This window comes from Nuphar pumila, chromosome 11 (genome assembly GCF_984573655.1).
Source record: "Nuphar pumila chromosome 11, dmNupPumi1.hap1.1, whole genome shotgun sequence".
Taxonomy (NCBI): domain Eukaryota; kingdom Viridiplantae; phylum Streptophyta; class Magnoliopsida; order Nymphaeales; family Nymphaeaceae; genus Nuphar; species Nuphar pumila.
In genome coordinates this window covers 112082766-112107292 of record NC_143259.1, presented here as the reverse complement: position 1 = coordinate 112107292, position 24527 = coordinate 112082766, and the positions used below count along the sequence as shown (strand labels likewise).

Below are 24527 nucleotides of genomic sequence, written 5' to 3'. Positions count from 1 at the left end.
CAAGAAGAGCTTTTAAAGAAAAGAAAGATGAAAAGCAATAAAACAATACAAGCGTCATTCAAAAACATGGCAAGAGCAGAAATTGATAAAAAGATTGGTCGATTCTTTTACTCAAGCTCAATTCCTTTTAATGTAGCTAGAAGTCCATACTGGAAAGATATGATTACATCTTTGGCTAATTGCAATTTGAGTGGTTATGTGCCTCCTAGTTCAGAAAAACTAAGAACAGTCATTCTTGCAAAGGAAAAAAATAGAATTAAAGACTTGTTAGAGACCAAAAAATTTTCATGGAAACAACATGGAGTGTCGATTGTTTCTGATGGGTGGACTGATATACAAAGGCGACCACTGATAAACTTCATTGCTTAATCATTTAATGGGCCAATCTTTTTGAAGACTGTTGATGTATCTGGAGAGTATAAAGATGCTGAATATTTAAAGAGATTATTTGTCGAAGTGATAAAAGAAGTGGGTGAAGAAAGTGTGGTGCAAATCATTACTGACAATGCTCTAGTTTGCAGTCGTGCAAGAATGAATTTGGCAAGTGAAGATACATATTCACATATTTTTTGGATTCCTTGTGTAGCACACAGTTTAAATTTGGCACTTAAGAGTATATGCAATCCATCAAAAGATGATGCACATGCACATGAAATGTGCTTATGGATTGAGGAAATAGAGCATGATGTTCGAAATATTAGAAATTTTGTTGTAAACCATCATCATGCCCTTTCTATATTTAATAGGCATTCTGATCTCAAGTTACTGAAAGTTGCTGAAACTTGTTTTGCTTCTCTCATTATTATAATAAAAAGAATTAAGCAACTCAAGAATGCATTGATGATGATGGTGGCTGATCAAGATTGAGATTTTTATCGTACTGAAGATGATGTCAAGGCTCAAGCTATCAAAAAATGCATCTGTGATGATTTTTGGTGGGATAAAATTACATATTTTGTTGAATTTACAGAGCCTATTTGGGAAATGTTGAGAGAAGTTGACAGAGATGTACCCATGCTTCATAGAATTTATGAAATGTGGGACAATATGATTGAAAAAGTTCAAAGTATCATTTTTAAACATGAGAAGAAAGATATTGCACTTGATGATTCAGAATTTTACAATCATGTACATTCAGTTTTAGTGAGAAGATGGGATAAAAGCAATACACCTTTGCATTGCATGACACACTCTCTCAATCCAAAATACTATGCAAAAAATGGTTGACAGCAGGTGTTGGTTGTGTTTCTCTAAATGAAGATCCTGAGATATCAAGAAATAAAATGATATATTTGGGAAGACTTTTTAATGATCCTCACATGTTTAAGGTTGTAACTAGTGAGTTTGACAAGTTTTCTACTGGGAGATTTGATTCTTTAGCAGCACTTCTGGCAAGGGACGAGGAAGATCCTTTTAATTGGTGGGCAACATATGGATCAGAGACACCAAATCTGCAACGTCTTGCAATGAAGTTGTTATCCCAACCTGCTACATCATCTTGTTGTGAAAGAAATTGGAGTACATATGCTCAAATTCACAACATTAAAAGAAACAAACTCACTAGTAAAGGAGCAGAGGATTTGGTTTATGTTCACTCAAATCTACGATTAATTTCTCGCCGCACCAAAGAAGAGTATAGGTACTTTTTTTTCTTTGTATTCAAAGTTTGTATTTAAATATTTGTATTCAAAGTTTTAAGTTAGATACTAATATAGTCATTTTTTGATACAGTTGTAGACCATCCAAGAATTGTGATGTAAATCCAGAAGATTTTGACTGGGAGGGAGAACATAATTTACATACTCTCAACATGGACTACCTCGATCCTGTTCTTCCCTCTAATTCAGACGACGAGGCAGATTTATGATAAGTTTTGTTGTTTATCACACTCGGAAGCTTCTTTATGTGTTATATTTTGGTAAGTTTGTATTGTTAAGAATTGCTTTTTTATTTTTGCTTTAAAATTTACAATCTTTATGTGTTAATTTATTGTTATATATATATATATATAGCTGAGTCCCCGTGTCCAAATTTTTTTGAATTGTGCCGCACCCGTGTCGCACCCGCACCCGCACCCATGTGACATAGTATATACACAATGGAGACCATGAGTAGGCGTTGGGGCCTCCCCAACGACTACATTTCTAGCCATTGGGGAGATCCTAACGGCTCTATGGTCTAATGACCACTAAGTCCAACCCTATTATATAATGTAAAAAAATAAAAATAGAAAAAGGGTGTATAATATACAATGACCATAATACCCTTATTTATAAAAAAAACTAAAATATCCCTATGTATATACATTGACTCTCCCCCTCAAACTTACGATGTGATCACCAAAAGTTTGCTTAATAAGAAATGAAACCTAAAAGAAGGAAGTGTTTTAGTGAAGAAGTCTGCAAGTTGATATTCAGATATGATGTGTGGCAGCGAAATCGTCTTCTTCAGAAATTCTTCTCCGACATAATGGCAACCCATTTTGATGTGCTTAGTGCGCTCATGAAAAATATGATTCCCAGCAATGCACATGACACTTTTGTTGTCACAACATATCTCACGCTTCATAGTATTGGATGTTATAAGAAATAGTTGAAATCGATGTTCTTGTCTTTAAATTATAGATCATCTTATTATTATAAAAAATATGATGCTAAGAACATTTCTTATATTATTCTTAATGATCATAAGTTTTGGGCTGTCATATCATATGCAATTAAAGCTACACTGCCTCTCGTGAAAGTGCTGCGATTAGTGGATGCAGATGAGCCTGCTATGGGATTTTTGTACGAGGCAATGAAGAGAGCAAAAGAGGAAATTGCTTGAAACCTTGATAAGGTTGAAAAAAAATATAAACCTATTTGGGATATCATTGATAGGCGATGAGACTTGCAACTTTATAAGCCTTTGCATGCAACAACATATTATTTAAATCCTCATTTTCATTATGGTGACAACTTCAACCCGGATGGAGAAGTTATGAGTAGCTTTTATGATTGTGTTGAAAAATTGGTTTCTGATGCAAATATTCGATTGAAAATTACAACACAAATCAATGCATTTAAAAAGGCAAAGGGGTTGTTTGGTAAAGCGTAAGCCTCAAAAATTTCTTGTTGTAACAGCTGCATCAATAATTATGTTTTTAATTTTTAGAAAGATAAAAATATGAAGAAAAGTTGCAATTTTATTAACAGAAAAAATGTTAAAAAAGGTATAGGAAAAACCAGTGCATCACAATCACCGGTATCTTCGTTTTTTATAACACTATCCTCCTCAATGAACCTAAGGCTTTGTATTTATCCAATCTATCAAGTGTGTGTAGTAAAATTGAAATACACGCATAAAGCGAGATCAACTAAACTGATACCAGCTCTACTAAAAATATTTTGGTTCCACCTGTCAACGGTGACAATGTGATGTTCTCTTCCAAAGAAACGAAGTTTCAGCCACTCCGGTCGGTCAATGTTCACACGAAGGCATCGATCGACCATAGAGACGAACTCAGTCTGACAGATTTCCAACATCTTATCTTTTTCATGGGCCCTCATTGTCTGTTCAGTGGTAATTTTTTTAACATGGGGTGCAATGAAATTGATTTCATCAAACTCCAGTCGTGTCATTGAGACCCATAAATGAACCCACCTCATTGATAGCAAGTCGTTTTCATGGCATCTCTTATTGGAAAACAATATTAAATGTGATGTATTAGATAGTCATGGAGCTTGCTAAGACGGTCTTCAGGACTTGCAACCCTCTCTTCCATCATGACAAGTACAAACAACTACAAAAGACATTCAGGTTATTATAAGAACATGCACCGGTTCAACAAAGGTAAAAAACAAATGTACACCCCCTACACCGTAAAAAATGAAGAAAAAAAGAACAACACACAAGGGATATAACAAATATATTCACCTGACATATAAGGGAACATCGATTCACATGCACAAGATAAAATTGAAACATGCACAAAAGAATCACATGAGACGGGGGGAGACAGAGATCGATTTTGTTTTTGTTTTTTAAGCAAAGGAAGACGTGTAAATGCGTTGAGAAGGAGAAGAGATAAGAAGAAGAGGAGAATTAGAGAGAAAGAGAAAAAACTAGAAATGAGAGAGAGAGCGTACCTGTTTCGGGGCTCCACCACGAGAGAGAGAATGTTGTGAGAGCCAAGTGAGAGAGACTGCCGTGAAAAAAAAAACAGAGAGAGAGTGGGGTGAGAAAAAAGCGAGAATCAAAACATAAAGGGCCCCCGACCCCTTTATATTTAAGCCCTAATTTTTGGTCAAATGAGGGTCATATGCGCCTCATCCTCAGGCACGCCTCTCCTCGAGGCGTGCGCCTCACGGCGTATGAGGCGCACGCCTCGAGGCTTTTGCGCTTTACACATATGCCTCAAGGTATAAAGCCCCTCGCCTTGAGGCGAGGCGTGCTTTTTGCGCCTTGAAGCATGTTTTTAATAACACTGATGTGAACACTCATGCAATTATGTACATGCAAAAACATATCAATTTCATGTATGTATGTGCACATGAAAGCAACCTTGCATTAATACTTTGATTCAGCATAACATAACAAGTCTAAGCATGTGGACTTTTCATTCTTTTACATGCATAAGGCTAAATCTATTGTTATAAGCAAATTTGAAAAACTTTGGTGCCAAACTGAAATCTTTATTCGAGCTCGATTAAGCCCAACTAGCGGAAATAGAATGAAAATTTGTCATGTACAAAATCTGAAATCATCTATGCACAATTGATCATGCAAAGCACATGGAGAAATTTGGATAATTCCCAGACCAGCTATAACATGCATAAAAACCTCTCTTTAAAAACTTTTGTTTTTAAAACAATTCCTTTTTTTTTCTTTTTTTTTAACACGCAGTCTGTCTGCCGGGCCTGCACCAGTCCAGCTGAGTGTCTGGACTGGACCCAGCCTGCCCAGTCGGCACTAGGCCAGGTCTGGCCTGGCCCGACCACCCCATCAGAAAAACTTTATTAGATTTTTTTTTGAAATATCAACATTCCTTTTTTTTTTTCAGGCACATGGCCCAGCCGAACCAGGTCGGCTGGGTCTGTGTCCTGTTGAACAGGAAACAGCCCAGCTAAACCCAGTTGGCTAGGACTAAACTATCTCAGTTCAGTCCAGCCAACTGAGTTGGCTAGAAACTCAAACAGATGTTTTTTTGAAATCATCTATAACTTTTTTTTGTTAAAGATAACACCTGCCCAGCCAATCGGTTGGGCCAGGTAGAGTTTGCCAACACTTGGCAATTGCTGCCAGACCCGCAGGGACTCGGCTGGGCTGCCAGTCGGTCCAGCACAGGTACACAAATATATATAAAAAATTATTTCATCTTTCAAGCATGTATGCATATGCATGTTTCCATTCAGTTTAGCATGCAAGTACTGGTTCATACTCCCAATATACATATTCAAAATTCATTAGGCATGTATATGCAGTTAAAAATTTAGGTACTCATGTGTATGCACCTACTGAACATGCAATCTTAACACATTATTTTTAACATACATCCAAAAACATGATTTCTGTTTTAACATGGAAATAGACTTACACAAATTGTTTTAAAGCAATAGTACGCTAGATCGGCAGCTCATCAATATATATATATATATATATATATATATATATATATATATATATACACTTTTACACATTTCCTTGTATTTCAAAATAAATTTCGAAAAGAAGAAAATACATTAATCTCAACCATAAATCTAGCGTGAATATTTAGATTTACTCTTTTCTCATGGTTTTTTGCTAAAATCTTGCATGGAATACAAATCCATGCTTTTTTTCTCATCCGATTCAAGAGAAAGACCCGTACCTTAACCGTAGATCGAATGAAAACTAAGAACGAATGTGTTGTTTGGAGAAAAAGCCTTCTTCTTCCTCCATCTTCCTCTCTCTTTTTCCTTCTCTTTCTCTCTCTCTTTTTTTTTAGCTATAAATATGTGAAAAGGGGGGTTACACCCCCTCTTATCCATCCAACCCTTCTAGAGAGGTCTAGAGGTTAATCTCCTATTTAGATTCTCTCTTTCCAAGACGTTTAAAACTCTAAAGTTGACTTTTCAAATCTTCTTCCCTAATTTAATTAAACTTTTTCAAACCTTCTTTAACCCAATACACATATAAGGACTCTTCCAAGGAGTCCTAAACAACTTAACAAAATAAAGTTCAAAATAAATTAAAATTAATTAAAATTAATTAATTATTTATTAATAATTAAATATTCAGAAACTTTCAAAGGGTACCTTATCCCTATGGGAGTCTTTTTAACACTAGTTAACTTCAAATTAAAAAATAAAAATTGATTTTAAAGTTGTATTTTCATTGAGCATGGGTTTTGGATATGGATTCGGATCAAAGATCCAAATCTATGTCCAAACCCTAAATGGGTCTTGGGCTAGATGAATTCTAGATTAATATGGGTCTTAGATAGAGTCCAGATCCATATTAATTTGGATAAAAAATATTGGAACGAGTCCGATCCAAAACCGGACCTAGCCCATCGAGGTAGTCTTTTTTTTGAAAAATTATGGTTTTTGGGCCAACCAGAGCCCGAATTCGAAAAAGTAAAATACCATTATATTCAAAATTTTGAGACACATCTAACGATATATAACTTGCTTTTTGCCTTTGAAATTTGCCCGAATTTTGCTTGAATTTAAAGGTTGAAAATAAAACTCTTTATCACATTTTAATTGGCTCATTTCGGTCTCGTCAATGAGACCTGGGCCATGCCCAAACTCACTTATCGCATCCTAATATCGAGGGCTTTCTTATATTTTTACAACACAGCCAAATTTCAGAAACCATTAAATTTAACCAAGTATAAAAATACACGATATTACATCATACCTCGTGCACTTACACATTTATTTAGCTGAGGTGTGGTTTCATACCTCGTGCATTGCTTACACAATTTATTTAACTCGATGTGTGGTTTCACATATCGAGTCTTGCTTTATGTCATTTACCTTGTTGCCGCTCTATTGCGTGCTCAGACTACTGCTTTTGTATTTATTTAGCTGAAGTACGGTTTCGTTCCTCGTGCATTGATTACGCATTTATTTAGCTGAGGTATGGTTTCATACCTCATGTACTGCTTACGCATTTATTTAGCTGAGATACGGTTTCGTACCTCGTGCACTGCTTATGTATTTATTTAGCCAAGCTACGGTTTTGTACCTCGTGCACTGCTTATGCATTTGTTTAGCTAAGGTGCAGTTTCGTACCTCGTGCACTCTTATACAATTTATTTAACTCGATGTGTAGTTTCGCACATCGAGTCTTGCTCTATACATTACCGCCACGCTGTAATGTGCACAGGCCTGCACTTTGTGATATATGTATTATACATATATACAACCTTGTAAGGTATGCAATTTTGCGTACTCTTTCTTACCCTGTATTACGCTTGTTCTTTTTAAAGACGCGGATTCACTCATGTTCGCCAAAGCTTTAAAGAAAAAGGGATTTCTTGCGAGATTTCAGTATTTGAATATGCATGGTTTCGAAAAGCAAAAACGAATACCTGACAGTTGCTCATTCGCAACCAAGTCTTTCCCTTAAACCTGCATAGCTCTAAGAGGTACATATGGTCTTTTGTTTGATATCCGAAAATGACTTGGATCTCCTTGGCCAAGAGCACGAGAAGTTGAGGTTTCTTTCTAAGAAACCAATACCCCTTTTTATCGTAGCAATACCATAAGACATGTGCAACATGTGGGTACTACGATAAATGGATGGGAGGTTCATGGTGACCTTGTAACGTGAAATTGCGAAATATTAAATAGAGAAATCACATAAATAGTGATGATCGCCTTTGTTACGACCCCAACTCATACCCAAGAAAAAGTGACAAATATTTTTTTTTTAAAACAAGTGCGGAAACATTCCCAGAGACCCGGAGCCTTTACACTTAAATACCACCACTACCACAGGAGATTTTATACTCATTTTTCATACCAAACCATAATCAAACAAAACTTATTTATTCAAATGTAAAGAGTCTGAGACACAATTAATTAAAGGTAAATAAAGCAAAAAGAAAGAGCTACGCCGTCCCAAGAATATGCCCTGTAGTTGTGTAGTCCCCTCATGACTCTTTTCAACAGCAAGTCCTTCCTACTAGGCATATGAGACTGCAAAAAACACAAAAAGTAGGGTGTTAGAATTCAAAGAATTCTGCGTATGAATTCCTCAAAAGAAATGAATAAGCATAAAGAACACATATAAGATTTATGCAATAATTTAGAGGGATGTATTTATGACAAATTCGTAATTCAATTAATCATTTATACAATAAGAAATAATTATTAAGCATGAGGGACAATTTAATAATCAATAAGGACCACAAGTTAAGCAATATAGACATTTAACATGCAATAGAGAAGAAACATCATGCATTCATCAATATATCATAATTAAGGGAACAAGTAAATATGCATGATCTAATGCATAACAGGAGTATGCATGATTTCAATGAACATGTATGAACACATTATTATCTTTAGTCAAGTTTTCTTTTTCATATGCATGTTCCTATTAAATGCACACAATTTAAGTTTCTCTTTTTAATTACCGTTGCCCGCGGATACACCAAACGTGTAAAATCTCCGAGGTCAAGTTAGGTTCCTAGGGTAACGTAACACACAATTTGTATTTTATTACTGGGTTTCAAACTTAGCCCTCGACCGATATCAGGAAAAAAAATCATTCATTAGAACATTAGAAATCAACATCTAATGTCAGGGACACTAGGGACATCAGCATCCACAAGTGACACTTTTCTTGGTATACCAAAACAACAGCTGTGTCTACACACCACCCTCAGGCAAAGTGACAGATTCTCTCTAAAACCGTGACCAGGAGAAGAACCTCAATATCGGGTTCAGGGACAACAACAACACACATAAAGTTTTTTGTATATTCACGGTCCCCAAACCGCTAAGCCCAAGATTACCTTTCTATAGAAGGAACATCAAGGGATCGTTAATTACACTGTTCTCATTCTTATCTTGTTATTAATATCAATTCCATGAATTTGCAAATCAATATGCAAACGTAAGCTCGTAAGTCAACATGCGCAACTCTTCACGGCCTACCAACCGTGGCAACAATAGAACAATGCAATTAAAACCACAACATCAAATATGATCTTTGCAATGCATAAACAAGTAAAGCAAGAAGCGCACCGGCTCATGGCATCCCACAACCCATGATGATCCACTTTGATCACCTATGCATTCATATGCAAAAATCATTAGAAATGTGTCAATGCATTCATTACATATCACATGCTTTTCTATCTACAACCATGAATGACAAATTAATACCACAAATTTGCATTTCCAAATGCGAGGCTCATCACGGTACGTTTACCCGTGGAAAATGCAGAACAATGCATGTAGAGAAAAATGTCGGGAATGTGATTTTTGCGATGCATAAAAACAAGTAAAGGAGCAATCTAAGCTCCGGCTCACCGGGCCCGCGATGATCCATTGACCATCGATGCATCATATGCAAAAATCGAAATATTCATGCTATAAATGCAATGATGTCATGTACTTAAATTAACCTACATGGAGCACAATGCTTAAAGGAAGTCATGACAAGTTAAGCACATGAAAATCTTTTATTCCCAGCATGATTTAAAACTCGCCGCAACACACATATCATCAATATATAATTTTCCAATAAACTAGGCCAGCACCATAGAAATGGAATACATTCATTTATTTCTTTTTTTTGAATAAGAATAGGCCAGCACCACTAGTTACGGCTACCAAGGTCTGGCAGTTAGCTGAGACCCACTTGGCTGGCTGCCAGCCACACCAACCACTCATAATTTAAAAGTTTTATTTAAAACTTGCTTTTTTTTTTATAAAAAGAAGTTTCTTGAGTGGAGGTTGCTGCCCAACAGTCTGGTAGGAGCCATGGGATCAAGGCTCAGTCTGGCCCAAGCTGGCCAGACTGTTGCCTAACATAAACTATTTAATATATTTTTTTTTTCTGAAAAATTTCAAGGCATAGCCCCAGTTGAGCCCACTCGGCTGGGGTCGAGATGACCCTGCACAGGTTGGGCCTGTGCAGGTCTGGCAGGGTCCTCTCTATCGCCACTTAGGGGACTGTCAGTCCAGCCCCGGGCCTGACAGTTAATGTACATGCCCTGGCAGGGCCTGTACATAAGACTGCCAAGGCCTGGCAGTCAGCTGAGCCCTGCTCGGTTGGCTGCCAGCCATCCCCTAATCTCCCTTTTTATGAGAAAAAAAAAATCCTGCTCGATAATTTTTATTTCATGAACCCCTGTCCACCAGATCTGGCAGCATCTGAACACAAGAAGTATAACTGGCCAAACACATTCAGATCATGCTTTCTAAAGAATCAAAGCATGCTCACAGAAAAACAAGTTTATTTGCAGCCCAATTTAACTGCATCCATGTTTGAATAAATCTGTCGTATATGTAGAAACTGTTTTATAAACACTGAAGTTAAACTAATAAACTCAAAAGATCTGCATACACACAGCCATATGGGCCAGCCAACATCTATTTCAAGGAGTTTGGATTTACCAAACTGTTTTCAAATAAACACTACGTAACATTAACATCATCAAACTGCATGGGTTGTTAGGCATCAACGAAAATTCAATATTCATGGCCCTATGAAAACACAATTATATATATATAGGTATCACTACTGTCATACACACTAATAATGAAAAAAAATATACAGGTATATAGACATCATATGCCTTTACCCATGCATCCAAAACAAAATCTAGACCTAGATGCCATGCACTTATTGGCTCAATCAATAGAATATCCATGTAGATCAAAACTAACAAAAGAAACCTTAGAAAAAAAACTTTTACCACCAATAAAAATTCTGTTTTAACATGTACAAAATTTTATTTCATTGTAAAGATGAAAAGAATAAAAAATACACACATGGAGGAAGATCCATGGATCATCTTCCATGTATCTTTGAGAAAACATGCATAAAAACGCTTTTTTCATGGATTTCCATCAAAATAATGCATGAGTATCCAATCTATATCAATTTCTCACTTGATTTAAGAGAGAAAACCCATACCATGAATAAAAACTTGAAGAAAAACGATGGTGGATGTTGAAAAACGTGGGTAAATGGTTAGAGATCCCAACCTCCTCCTATTCTTCTTCCTTTTTCCTCCATTTTCCTTACTTTATCTCTCCTCCTTTTTTTCCTTCTCTTTCTCTTTTCTCTCTTTTTTTGGGGTCTTTTTATAGGCCCCATAGGGGAGGTCGCCCCTCCCTTTTTCTCCAGCTCTCTCTAAGAGAGTTTCCAAAAAAAAAAAATGGAACTCTCTCTCTTTTAGTTTCCTAATTTTTTGAAACACTACCAAATGTTGACTTTTCTAAAAAAAAAACTTCCAATCCTTTTTAAAACTCTTTCCTAACCTCTCTTAAGCTGGAATAAGGACTCTTTTAAAGAGTCCTACTCAACCCCAAAAATAAAATTCGGAATTAATATTAATTAATTAATTAAAATTATTTAAAAACTTTCAAAAATTACCAAATTAATGTTGGAGGCTTCTTAACATAAATAAACCCAATTTAAAGGTTTTTGATAAATTTAAAGTTAGAAAAATCGTGGGGCATGGATTTGAATCTGGATATAAGATCCAAATCCATATCCGAAATCCAAATGGGTTTCAAACTGGATCACATCCAGATTAATATGGGTCTAGGATAGGGTCCAAATCCATATTAATGTGGATCAAATCCCTCAGATCCGGCCCGATCCAAGTCCGAATCCGAACTGACAAATTGCTCAATTTTAAAAAAAATGCGAATTTTGGGGCAATCGTAGCCCAAATTTAGAAAAGTAAAACACCATTGCGGTCAAAATTTTGAGATGCATCCAACGATATATTACACGCATATAAAATTCTGAATTTCGACGGAAAATAACCTAAATTTCGCTTGAATTTAAAAGTAAAAAATAAAACTCTTTCTCACGTTTCGTTTGGCTCATCTCGACCTTGTCGATGAGACCTGGGTCAATCCCAGACTCAAAGACTTCGGTCTAAAAATTGAGCCTCAAACGATTTTTCTCTCAGACTTAGCCAAATTTTCGAAAATCTCAAATTTAACTGTGTGAAAAATATAAGATATTACATCCTTCACATGGAAGATGCTCGAGTTGGTTTGAAAGACCAGAGCATGTCGAATTAAACTAAAATGGTTACATCATTTCTTTCACAACATAATAAGGTTGGTGTTTCTTTCTTAGAAACCAATACCCCTCTCATCGTAACAGTACTATCAGACATGCACGTATGTTAGTACTACGATGATTGGATGAGAGGTTTATAGTAACCTTGTAGCGTGCAAATGAACAATGATAACATGAAAATCACATAAATGGTGATCATTGCCTTCACAAGTAAGATGCTCGATTTGGTTTGAAAGATCAAAGCATGTAGAATGGGTTGTCGGTTAAAATAGAAACTAACATACCAATTCGTTTTTTGGTTCTGTCAAGAGAGGGGATGAGATGGTACAAAAACTCTGATGGATAGGTTGTTAACAACTACCCTCGAGCAAATGACTCAGTGTCCCTAGTCATCGGAGTTAGGGGACAGTGCTATAAAAAATTATGCTAGGTGGTAGTTCCCATGGACTTCTGCAGAAGTTGGATGCATCCCTTGCCACGAATGCCTCTAGAAAATTCTCTCTCGGTCACTGGCCGTCTCCTTAGGAATGAACTCAGCTAGTTGCCCGGGGTATCAAAATATATAGAATAACAAACCTCCGGACAATCTCAGTTGTTTCTACGTTTTTCCTATGCATTACCCTCATGACAGCTAATATCAAAACAAAGTTATCATGTTCATTTTATTTATTTTGACTTGCACACCGCTAAAGGAACAACACATATGTTAGTTTGGTTCTGAATTTTGTTAGCATGCTCATTTTGCTCACTCGTCGAAGATATCTGATAAAATTGAAACGATACAGAAACAAGATTAGCATGCTCATTTTTGCTTATTCTGAACTGCATATCACAAATGGAACTATGCATGCATTAGTCTTATTCTAAATTGTTATATCTATACACCTACCCGATTTTTATCGATTTGATCTTGTTTCATGGGTGTGATAATTAGGTTGAAACGACAAGCGATGATACGATGACGCGATGATTATCAAGATGAGACTCTTTCCCTTATATTTCTCTCTTGAGGACATTTTTCTTGTAATTTGGTGTAAGGGTTTTCTTTGAAATTCCACTTTTGGTATAAACTCTAAAACCTTATTTTGAATCTATTTGCTTTCAATGAATGTATGGAGTTAAAAATCGTTGTGTAAAGGAAATGTTCGCAAGTAATGCATCCAAGGTCTGTTGACTTGTTATTTCAAGACACCATTTTCCGTTGAATTACTATTTAAAACTCTGATAAAGGAATGATTACAAAGCTTTCCTTAAAAGTTACAAGTTCGGGATTTTGGGGGCGTTACACCATCCTTCCAAATTAGAGAAGCATATGATTAATGCAATGCACGAACACACGAACGTATGAAAGGCTTCTCCCCACAAGTCCTTCCTTACTTTTGACTCTGTTAACATAGTTAGAGCAATCTCTACTATGTGTTTGTGCTTCCTTTTAGCTGTTCCATTCTGTTGAGATTTTTTTGGATAAGATACCTCACGCAAAATACCATTTTCATGCAACAATTTGGTGAAAGCTACCGACATATACTCACCACCACCATCACTACGGAAATGAAGGATTTTTTTACCAAATTGGGTTTCAACATAAGTCTTGAATCTTTTAAAGGTTTCAAACACTTGGTCTTCGCTTTTCAAAAAATAAATTCAAGTATACTTAGTGAAGTCATCAATAAAAAGAACATAGGAACGAGAATTAGACATAGACACATATGGAGCAGCCCCCTGGACATCATAATGAATCAATTCAAATGGAAACAAAGCTCTTTTATTAGCAGAATCAAAAGGTAGAGTATGACTCTTACATAAACGACAAAAAGAACATGAAAGAGGAACTTTAGGTATCTTATTCTTCAAAGAAATAAGACCTTTATTACATAAAGTTTGGACAAAACTCAAATTGTAATGACCACTTTGACTTCAGGAGAGAATCCATCAGCTTCACGGCAGGACTTCTACACGAACTATAAACCGAACTTGTTAGAGCTTCGTTAATAACATAAAGACCTCCAACTCTTTCTCCTTCAGCGAGGATTTCCTCCGTGAAAGGGTCCTTCACAGGAACAAAAAGAGCAGAAAAGACAACATCAAATTTTATTTGATTTATCAACTGAGAAACAAAAATGAGATTACGACAGATGTTAGGAACAAGGAAGGTATCAGGTAGATATAGATTACCACGACTAGTAGGAATGATGGCGATTCCTATATGTTTAATGAGATGATGCTTTCCATCACCCGTAACTATACTACCATGCCCATGATAAGGTACAATGATTGTGAGTTTACCTGAGTCATATGAGACATGGTGTGCTGCCCCTAAGTCAATCAGCCATGTATTTTGAGGAGTTCCTTGCACACTTGTTGATGTCGGCCAAGCTTGAACATTCTGTCCCAAAGAATGATGCTGTCCTAAGTAATGTTGCCCTGTATTTACTCCAGAACCATGGTGCAATCCTGTTTGTCTGAATGCTAAACTGAGAAAGTCTATATCACGCTGTTGCCCTGGTGAAAAGGTATTATGGCCAGCTTGCATGGGATTTTGCAGAGTAGCCACAGAGGCTGGATAACTACCTTGAAATGAGGAATTGCCTTGGTAAGGTGGTTGGATGCTTGGCCTGGGATTTGCCGAAGGCAAGGCTTGAAACATGCAGGATATGATATGGTTGGCAGTTTAAAAGTTGGAACATAGCACCAATAACAATCTGTACACGTGTAGCCTTTCTTACCACACATCTGACATGTGGTATTTGAGTGCTGCCCACTTGCTGGATTAGGAAGTATGCCTCTTCCTTGGCCTGTGTAACCGCCACGTCCTCTGTCTCGGCCGCCTCTAACCGAATTATTGAAGCCATGACCAACATTAGTAGCTACCATTACTTCATGATGCATGGACTGATTATCACGCTTCACAAATATATTGAACGTGGATTCATGTTCAAGAACTGAAGATCTAAGCTCATCAAATGGTGGTCTAGGTTTCTGACTCAGGTACATGGCAATGAAAGTATTGTATTCTGAACCTAGACCTCTTAAAGTCTGAGTGCATATGTCAAGATCCTCCAAGGGACTGTATTGCTGCCAACCGATCTGCAGTGAACTTAACTTTATTCAAGAATTCAACAACACTTGAATCTCCTCTCTGCAACAAGCCAAATTTTGTCCTGAGATGATAGATCTTTGGTGTTGATATCTGTTCAAACTACTTGTGAAGAATCTTCCATAAATCACGTGCAGACTCCTGTAGGGATGTGGAGTAGAACCTCTTGAGACAATGACGCTGTGATGTATGCAACCACAACCTGATCATTCTTTCGCCAGATAGAATATGCTGGGTTCTTTGAGGAAGTTGATTTGATAGCTTCACCCTCTTTAGCTTCCACTTGTATCTTAGACACGAATTCAGGAGGAAGCTCAGATCCATCGAGATGCCCCATCAGATCATGACTGCTGATAAAGGGTATGATTTGCTTTTTCCAGGTAATAAAATTGGATCCATTTAATTTGTCAGTGACTAGTTGTCTTAGGAAGGAAAAATTAATAGGGCTAGAGGAGGCCATGGCAAATAGAATAAGGAGGTTTGACTGGAATACGGAACCAGGAGGAAGAAACAAAAGCACATATAAATATGACGTCAACAATGTTTTTTTTTTTGCTGTTGCAGGGACGATCAGACGAACCAGACTGTGAGGGGTAAGATGCCTTTCCTCTTCCTTCTTTGGTATGTTTTGTCTCTAAAACGTTTTTGTAGACAGGGGCAGCCACCTGTGGAGAGAGAGAGAGAGAGAGAGAGAGAGAGAGAGAGAGACGACTGCACAGAAAACTCAATCACTTAATCTTGATTAGGGCTTCTCTCTATATTAAATAGAGAGAGGCAAAAAGAGAAATTACATCTAAATCCTTATAAGAGTAAAATTTCAGAAAAACTCTAATATAAGAGTACTTAACATAAAACCACCTATTCTCAACACTCCCCCTCAAGCTGGAGCATAGATATCAATCATGCTCAGCTTGTCACAACATTTGGAGAAATTTGGCCTAGCAAGAGGCTTTGTAAACATATCTGCAACTTGGTCTTCCGACTTTAGGTATTTTGTAGTGATATGACCAGCTTGAATCATATCTCTTACATAGTGGCAATCAACCTCAATGTGCTTTGTTCTCTCGTGAAAGACATGATTGTTTGCTATATATGTTGCCGCTTTGTTATCGAACATCATGGTCATTGGAGAGGAAACCTTCACCTGAAGATCATGAAGAACAGTGCGAACCCATATCAATTCAGCAGTTGTTTGGGCCATAGCCCGATATTCTGATTCTGCACTCGACCTGGAAACCACATTTTGTTTCTTACTTCTCCATGAAATCAAGTTGTCTCCAAAAAACACACAGAATCCTGTGGTAGACTGTCTATCTACTACAGATCCAGTATAGTCAGCATCAGAATAGGCTACTATCTCCAGAGTTCCACCTTTCCTGAACAATAACCCCTTTCCAGGAGAAGATTTTAGATATCTGAGAATCATTATGGCTGCATTCCAGTGTACCTCAGTTGGTTTATCCATAAACTGGCTAACTTTGCTTACTGCTAAAGCAATATCTGGTCTGGTCACAGTTGCATATAATAACTTCCCTACTAGGGAGCGATAGCTTTTGCTATCAACTGGTTTTGACCCTTCTTCAAACAATTGAACTTTATGGTCCATGGGAATATTTGCTGGTTTAGCTCCCAACATGCCCGTTTTCTTTAATAAGTCAAGAACATACTTCCGTTGAGACAAAACCATCCTTTCACGGTTTCTAGCGACTTCTATACCCATAAAATACCTGAGTGACCCAAGGTCTTTTGTAACAAAGTGTTTTTGAAGATGAGCCTTTGTGGCTTCAATAGCTTTCACATCATCTCCTGTAAGAATGATGTCATCCACATATACCACCATAACAACTATGCCAGAGCTAGTTTTCTTTATAAAAAGTGTATGATCTGCTGCTGATCTATTAAAGCCAAATCTTGACATCACGTCAAACAACTTTTGAAACCATGCACGAGGACTTTGTTTCAAGCCATAAATCGCCTTTCTCAATCTGCACACCTTCTGACACTCCCCCTCAACCTCGAAACCTGGAGGTTGTTGCATGTAAACGGTCTCAGATAGATCCCCATATAGAAATGCATTTTTCACATCTAATTGACACAAGTTCCAACCATGCTGAACAACTACTAAGAGAACAAGACGGATGGTACCCATCCGTGCAACAGGAGAAAAAGTTTCAAAGAAGTCAATTCCATATGTCTGAGTATACCCTTTCGCGACTAATCTGGCCTTGTACCTTTTAATAGAACCATCAGATTTGTACTTTATTGTATATACCCATTTACATCCAACAATGTCAGCATCTGCTAGAGAATCAACTAGATCCCATGTATGCTGAGATACTAAAGCATTCATTTCTTCTTGCATAGCCAGCTTCCAGCGATTATCAAGTTCTGCCTGTTGATAGTTCAGAGGAATGGTTTCAGCAGATAAGGCTGAAATAAAAGACTTCATCTGATTTCCAATTCTGGCATCGGAGACAAAATGAGATATGGGATATATGGTACATTGTCGTGTCCCCTTTCGTAGAGCAATAGGCATGTTATCATCATCCTGAAGATCACTATTGTCAGTAGAACTTACCTCAGGAGAAGAAGAAGATGAAGACTCTTGCGGAAGTGGAGCTCTACGCACATATACCAATGGAGGATTATTAAATCTGGAAGAGGATGAAGTTTGGTTCGGTAATGAGGGCACAAATTCCAAAGGAAAAGGAGGTATAGGTAATGGAAAAGACTCAGCTGGATCAACCTGCAGCGGGGAACCAGAAATAGAGTAATATGGAGAGGATTCCAAGAAAGATACATCCGCACTGACATACTCTCGGCGAGAAATAGGATCATAACATCGATAGCCCTTTTGATTTTTTGGATAACCTATAAATATGCATTTTGTAGCTTGAACGACTAATTTATCACGCTCAGGGCCAAGTTTGTGTACAAAACAAACACATCCAAATATTTTTGGTGAGAAAGAAAAAAGTGGGGCATTAGGTTTTAGGATATGTAATGGAATTTGATCACCCACAGAAGACGAAGGCATGCGGTTGATCAGATAGCAACCAGTGGTAATCGCATCACCCCAATATAACGCAGGAACATTGGATTGAATCATAATGGTCCTGGCAACATCAAGCAGGTGCCGATGTTTTCGCTCAGCCACCCCATTTTGTTGAGATGAATAGGCACATGAAGTTTGGGGTTGGATGCCATGATCTTGGTAAAATTGTAACAAACCTTTTGATTTAAACTCGAGAGCATTATCAGTGCGAACAATCTTGACAATAGATTCAAACTGAGTTTTTATTTCAAGAATTAGGGATTTGATAAGACTTGGAACTTCAGATCGTTCTTTTATTAAAAATACCCATGATAACTTAGAGAAATCATCAACAATAACAAGATAATTACGACACTGAGTCCTAGTAGGAATCTTACTAGGACCCCATACATCTGCATGAAGAAGTTCAAACAATTTATTACTAGACTGACTCTGACTAGAAGGGAACGAACTTCGATGATGCTTGCCCAACTGACATGCTTCACACTGAAATGATGTGGTGGAAGGAATCTGAGGAAAGACCGACCGAAGTTTTGACAATGAAGGATGACCAAGACGACGATGCCACTGAACAAGACTGAATGAATGTTCCACTGCAGCATGAACAGAACCCATTGGATGATGTAGGTAGTAAATTCCATTTTCTTCATAGCCTTCACCAATCTTCTTCCCCGTCAGCAAATCCTGAAAATGACAACCCATTTGATCAAATATTACTCTACAGTTTTTTTCTTTTATAAGGCAACTAACAGAGAGTAAACTTTGAGGAAAGTTTGGAGCATGAAGAACATTATTCAACTGTAATGAGGAGGATATAGAAATATTTCCCTGACCAGCAACCGGGGAGGAGCTCCCATCGGCTAAGGAGACTCCAAGCTGAGCCTTAACATCCTTAAGATCTGAAAAAACATGTGAATTTCCACACAAATGTCTGGAAGCACCAGAGTCAATAACCCACTTACTATCAGTCGGATGAAGATGATTTCCGGTTGAATATGCAACACCAGCTACAGGAGGACGAAGAGCTATCAGCTCATCATATTCTGCACGACTAAGGGTGATACTACTTTCATTTTCAGCGATATTCTCTTGTACATTGTTGCCTCGAGAGTAGTCACATTTGCTTTAGGAGTATATGACTTTGATGAAAAAGATGTTGGCCGACCATGCTTATCCCAACAACGATCTTCTAAATGTCCAGATTTTCCACATAATGTACATTGAAGCTTTCCTCTGCCTCCCATACCACGTCCACGTCCTCGTCCTCTGATATTCTGAATATTTCCACGCCCATAACTAGATGGGACAACAAGAGCAGATGACTGAGTTACAGGCTGAGACTGTGGCAGAGAGATCGCAAGTCTACTCAGACGATTATAAGCATCAGCAATAGTGGGAACATCTGATCCAGTCAACATTTGAACTTTTGCAACAGAAAAATCTGAAGAAAGACTTGTAAGAAAACGAGCAACCATGGTTTGTTCTTGATGATCCTTTTGCTTCGAGCAACAAAGAGGCCTGTGAGCATTAAGTCTTTCAAACGCAGCTTTGACAGAAGCATAGTACTGGGCCAAGGTCTGATTTCCCTGTTGCAAATTATATATTTCTTGTTCGACTTGCAGGATACGACTCACATTCGTTTCTTGTGAGTATGTATCACGAAGATTGTCCCACATCAGTTTTGCTGAATTATAGTAGATCAATCCATCTGCAATATGGGGTTCGACACTATTCATGATCCATGACATAACTATATCATTATCTTCATCCCAAGTAACATATTTTCCCAACTTCTCAATGGGTTCGCCTTCCAACAAAATGTGTTTTTGACGATGTCCAAATACCGACATCATAAAAGTTCTGGACCATCGGGCATAGTTGGTTTCATTCAACCTAACGGAAGAGCCATATGAGAAGGGGTTGGCAAAAGCCTTATACTCCCCAATCTGTTCCATTTTCGAATCATATTTTGAAATTTCAGCCATACTGTTCACTAGAACAACAAGTATTTAAGTAGAGTTTTCCACCACTATAAGGAAGCAGCCCTGCTGTTTCCACAAAACAGTCCACAACCAGCAGGTAATCACTCCTGCTGCTTCCACGACAAATGGATAGCTGAAACTAATACAGCACGAAACACAACTCACCCCAGCAGGGAGTTAAGACCATAGCTGCACCCAAACACACCACGACCAACAATACTATTCAGTTGCAACGCATATGAATACGACAACTGCTGTTCCCAAAACATATAAAGCATAACTGCCAATCAGTCTTCAAACAATTAAATAGATCAATCATATCTCGATCACACGCAAAAAAAAATTCAGAATCACGGTAGTCACGCAATCAGCACAGAAAATATGACACTCTCGGCTGGCACGCAATATCATAAACACTTGCTGCGTGGCCCAAACAGCCAGGAACAACCAACAACTCTCGGCTGCGACACAACAGCACAAAAGCCTGCTGCGTTACCCAAATAGCAGCACGTCAATCACAACATGCACGCATCAGCAGGAACTCGTCTATCTCCAGAAAATCACGACATGAGATAAAAAATCCAAAAAAAACAGATAAAACTGTTTACAGCTCCAGGAGATCACGACAGATCTGGGTAACATCCATCCTTAGATCTGACGACAGATCTGGGTAACATCCCAGATCTGTTATCAGATCTTCCACACTAGTGCAACAGCAAACCTGATATATTTTTTTTTCTCGCAGTCTGAAAATTTTTTCCGTTGGTGAAGATCAATCTTCTTCGAAATCACGCTCCCGAGATCGCAAGCTCTGATACCATGTAGACAGGGGCAGCCACCTGCGTAGAGAGAGAGAGAGAGAGAGACGGCTGCACAGAAAACTCAATCACTCAATCTTGATTAGGGCTTCTCTCTATATTAAATAGAGAGAGGCAAAAAGAGAAATTACATCTAAATCCTTATAAGAGTAAAATTTCAGAAAAACTCTAATATAAGAGTACTTAACATAAAACCACCTATTCTCAACAGTTTTTTTTAAATAAAAAGACATCCTCTTTTCCTTTCTGTTTTTTTGAAACGGCTCGCTGTTGATATAGAGGAAATCAGCAAGACAATACAGGAAGAGTTTTTTTTTTGAGGAACCTTGCCTTGATGATCTTTTGAGAAGAAAATAAACGATAAAGAATATTGGAAAAGATTTGGAAGCAAGAAACAAAAAACGTTGATTAAAGAAGAATACAATTCTTGATTTGAAGGAAACAAAAGGAACAAGAAAATTGATTTGAGTGAGAATAAAGGAAAGAAAGGATTCTTGATTTCAAGAAAGAAGGATTTTCTAGGTTAAAGAGGAGATATTTGAGATTAGGGTTTAGAAAGAATGAAGAAAGATTGAAATCGGCAAACCTGAATCTTATCAGCTGTGTCAATCGATTTGCGGGGTCTTACTCTCGCCTGTGCTCTGATACCATGTCAGAATCTGCCTTGGGAATCGTGCCCTGTCAAGGAGAAAACAAGGAGAAGGCAAGAGAAAAGAAGGTGAGGGAGAACAATGGGTCGTGATTCTATTAGGTCACACCCTTTTCTGTTTTTATATTAAAACATTTGTCATGGCAGAAGTACCCTTAATGATGATGGGTATATTGCAATAAATATACACGGTTTTTACATGGACAGAAATATCCCTGGTTTGGTTCATATTTCTAACACCAATAACCATCTTTTTGGACATAGAAGCCTCAAAACAACTGAAAAACAACCATGCAAATTCCCACAATCATAGATACATCCATACACCAACTTGCCATTAACACACTACTATTTTCCAAATCAAGGACACGCTAATCATGGGATTGTCCCATGTAGAACACTTCACAAAATCTGCAAAAATCTTATAAAATACTTAACCACCTCTCAAACAACCCAAACCCATACTTCAAATAAAGCCCTCACTGAGCTAAGTGTAACGTCAGCCTGGTGGTGGCTCTAATGCCATGTACATGTTAAAATGTATATATATATAACATATGTATATATCATATATATGTGTGTATATGTAGGAATACGTGTATACATATGTGTACATATATATTATATATATATATATATATATATATATATATATATTTATCGTAAATAATCCTTTCTTTTTCTTTTTTTTGGTCTAGTCAACTCAAGTTGACCAGAGGGCTTAGAGCCGTTGGAGCTAGTCCAACAGCTATAATTATAGCCGTTGGACTAGCTCCAACGGCTCTATGAGTCTCCCATGATATATATAAAAGGGGATGACTCTCCTATTTGTCTTCTATGCATTCTTGCATTCCGTTAGCAATGAATTATTATTATTTTATCTCTTGTGTGACCCTTGTGTGTTTTTTGTGAGAATACCCCTTTGTGGGTTTTGTGTGTGGACTCCTTTGTTGATTATCCACTTGTGTATTCATTTGGTGGACTTTGGTGGTGATATTTGAATATCACCATTTCATTACAGTACAAACATTTGGACTTTCATGCATTAGAGGTGATTTGAATGGTTAAAATCAGGTTGAGGAGTTTTAGGTTCAAAAGCATGCAGCCTCAGGGTTGGTGTCCTTTCTATTAGCTCTTTGAATGTTGCATAGTTTTATGATAGAAATACCCTTATACCTTCAAGTACATGACAGTTAACTAAATGAGTCAGGTCAAACTAACTATGGACAATAGTTTATTTTCTTTCTTTTTGCGCTACTACCAGTTTTGAAGCACTTGTTTGATAAATTGGAACATAATGATTACACTTTCTCATTTGACAGCTCATTCTTTTTGTTAATTCATTTGAATCTTTTATTTTGAACAGGATATTTTGCATTGCCATGATTGGTCGACTGCACCAGTTTCATGGTTATTTAAAGAGAACTACAGGCATTATGGTCTAAGTAATGCCAGAGTTGTTTTCACAATCCATAATCTTGAGTTTGGAGCAGGCTTAATTGGGAAAGCAGTGACACATGCAGACAAAGCTACTACAGTCAGTATCCCCTTTCTATCATCCTGTTAGGCTGTTACTATTTCACTCTGTTGACTTTAGCATTCTTTTTTTTTCCTTTTTCAATGTCAGTTGTTTCTCCAACATTATTGGAATAATAAAGGCCATGTTTGGATGCATTTATGATGTTTAGCATTCATGCATAAAATAGAAACAATACCTATGAACATTTATAAAAAATAAAAAATAAAACGATTATTACAATCTGTTTGAAGTAGTTTCTAAAATAAATGCCTTTAAAGTTTTAACATAAATGAATTGCATCTAGGTTGGATCAAATTGGGCTAAATGAGTTTTTCTTTGATGGTGTTTAAATGAGTTTACTGATTTAAAATTAAAATTTACAAATTTAATAGTTACTTGAATCATGAGGATCTAAGTTTAGGTTGGTTTGTAATTGCCCTGGAATTGTGTTTAAATGGTCTCTATTTAAAACCTATATTGGGGTGTTGCTCGATCCTATTTAAACAGATGCAACGACTAAATGCAATGGAACTAAGTGGATCTGTGTAATGAAATATGCGGAAATAAGTACAATGTCCTACAATGGACATTCACACATAGAAAGCAAAGAACAAGTCCAAAAATGGACATACACAAAAGCTAACAATGGCTTGCAAACATAAAATCTTATAAATGCAAGAAAGGGCTTCAAGAAGCCATGCTTTACAAAGGGGGAGACCCCACTTATTTATAGGCAAAGGAGTAGTGAGAGAGAGGGAGAAAAGAAAGAGAGAGAGACCACATTGGGAGGCCCAACAAGTTGTCATTGTGACCGTTGGGGTCCCAACGACTCTTAGTTGGGACCCCAATGTGAATGCATTAAATGCATTTCATAAAAAGAAAAACAAAAAATAAAAGAAAGAAAAAGGAAAAATAAGAAAAGAAAAAATATAAAAATGACTACAATGCCCCTATTGGGCAAAATTACAGGAATACCCTTATCGGGTATGATTGGATATCCACATATATATATATATATATATATTGATTACATGTATTTTAACACCCTCCTTCAAGCTTTACGGAGATATAACCGAAAGCTTGTTGAGAAGGAATATAAAACGAGGAGTAGCAAGAGCTTTAGTGAAGAAGTCCGCAAACTGGTACTCGGATGTAACGTAA

General features: G+C 37.2%; 1 protein-coding gene across 1 annotated transcript in view; it reads left to right on the top strand.

Annotated features, from left to right (window-relative positions):
• The window catches only part of SS3 (starch synthase 3), a 113785-nt gene that overhangs the window by 42344 nt on the left and 46914 nt on the right, over window positions 1-24527 (top strand). The window contains exon 10 of the mRNA XM_089980130.1: window positions 23214-23384. Within this exon, the coding sequence (XP_089836256.1) occupies window positions 23214-23384 (171 nt within the window). The remainder of the gene's footprint in view (window positions 1-23213; window positions 23385-24527) is intronic.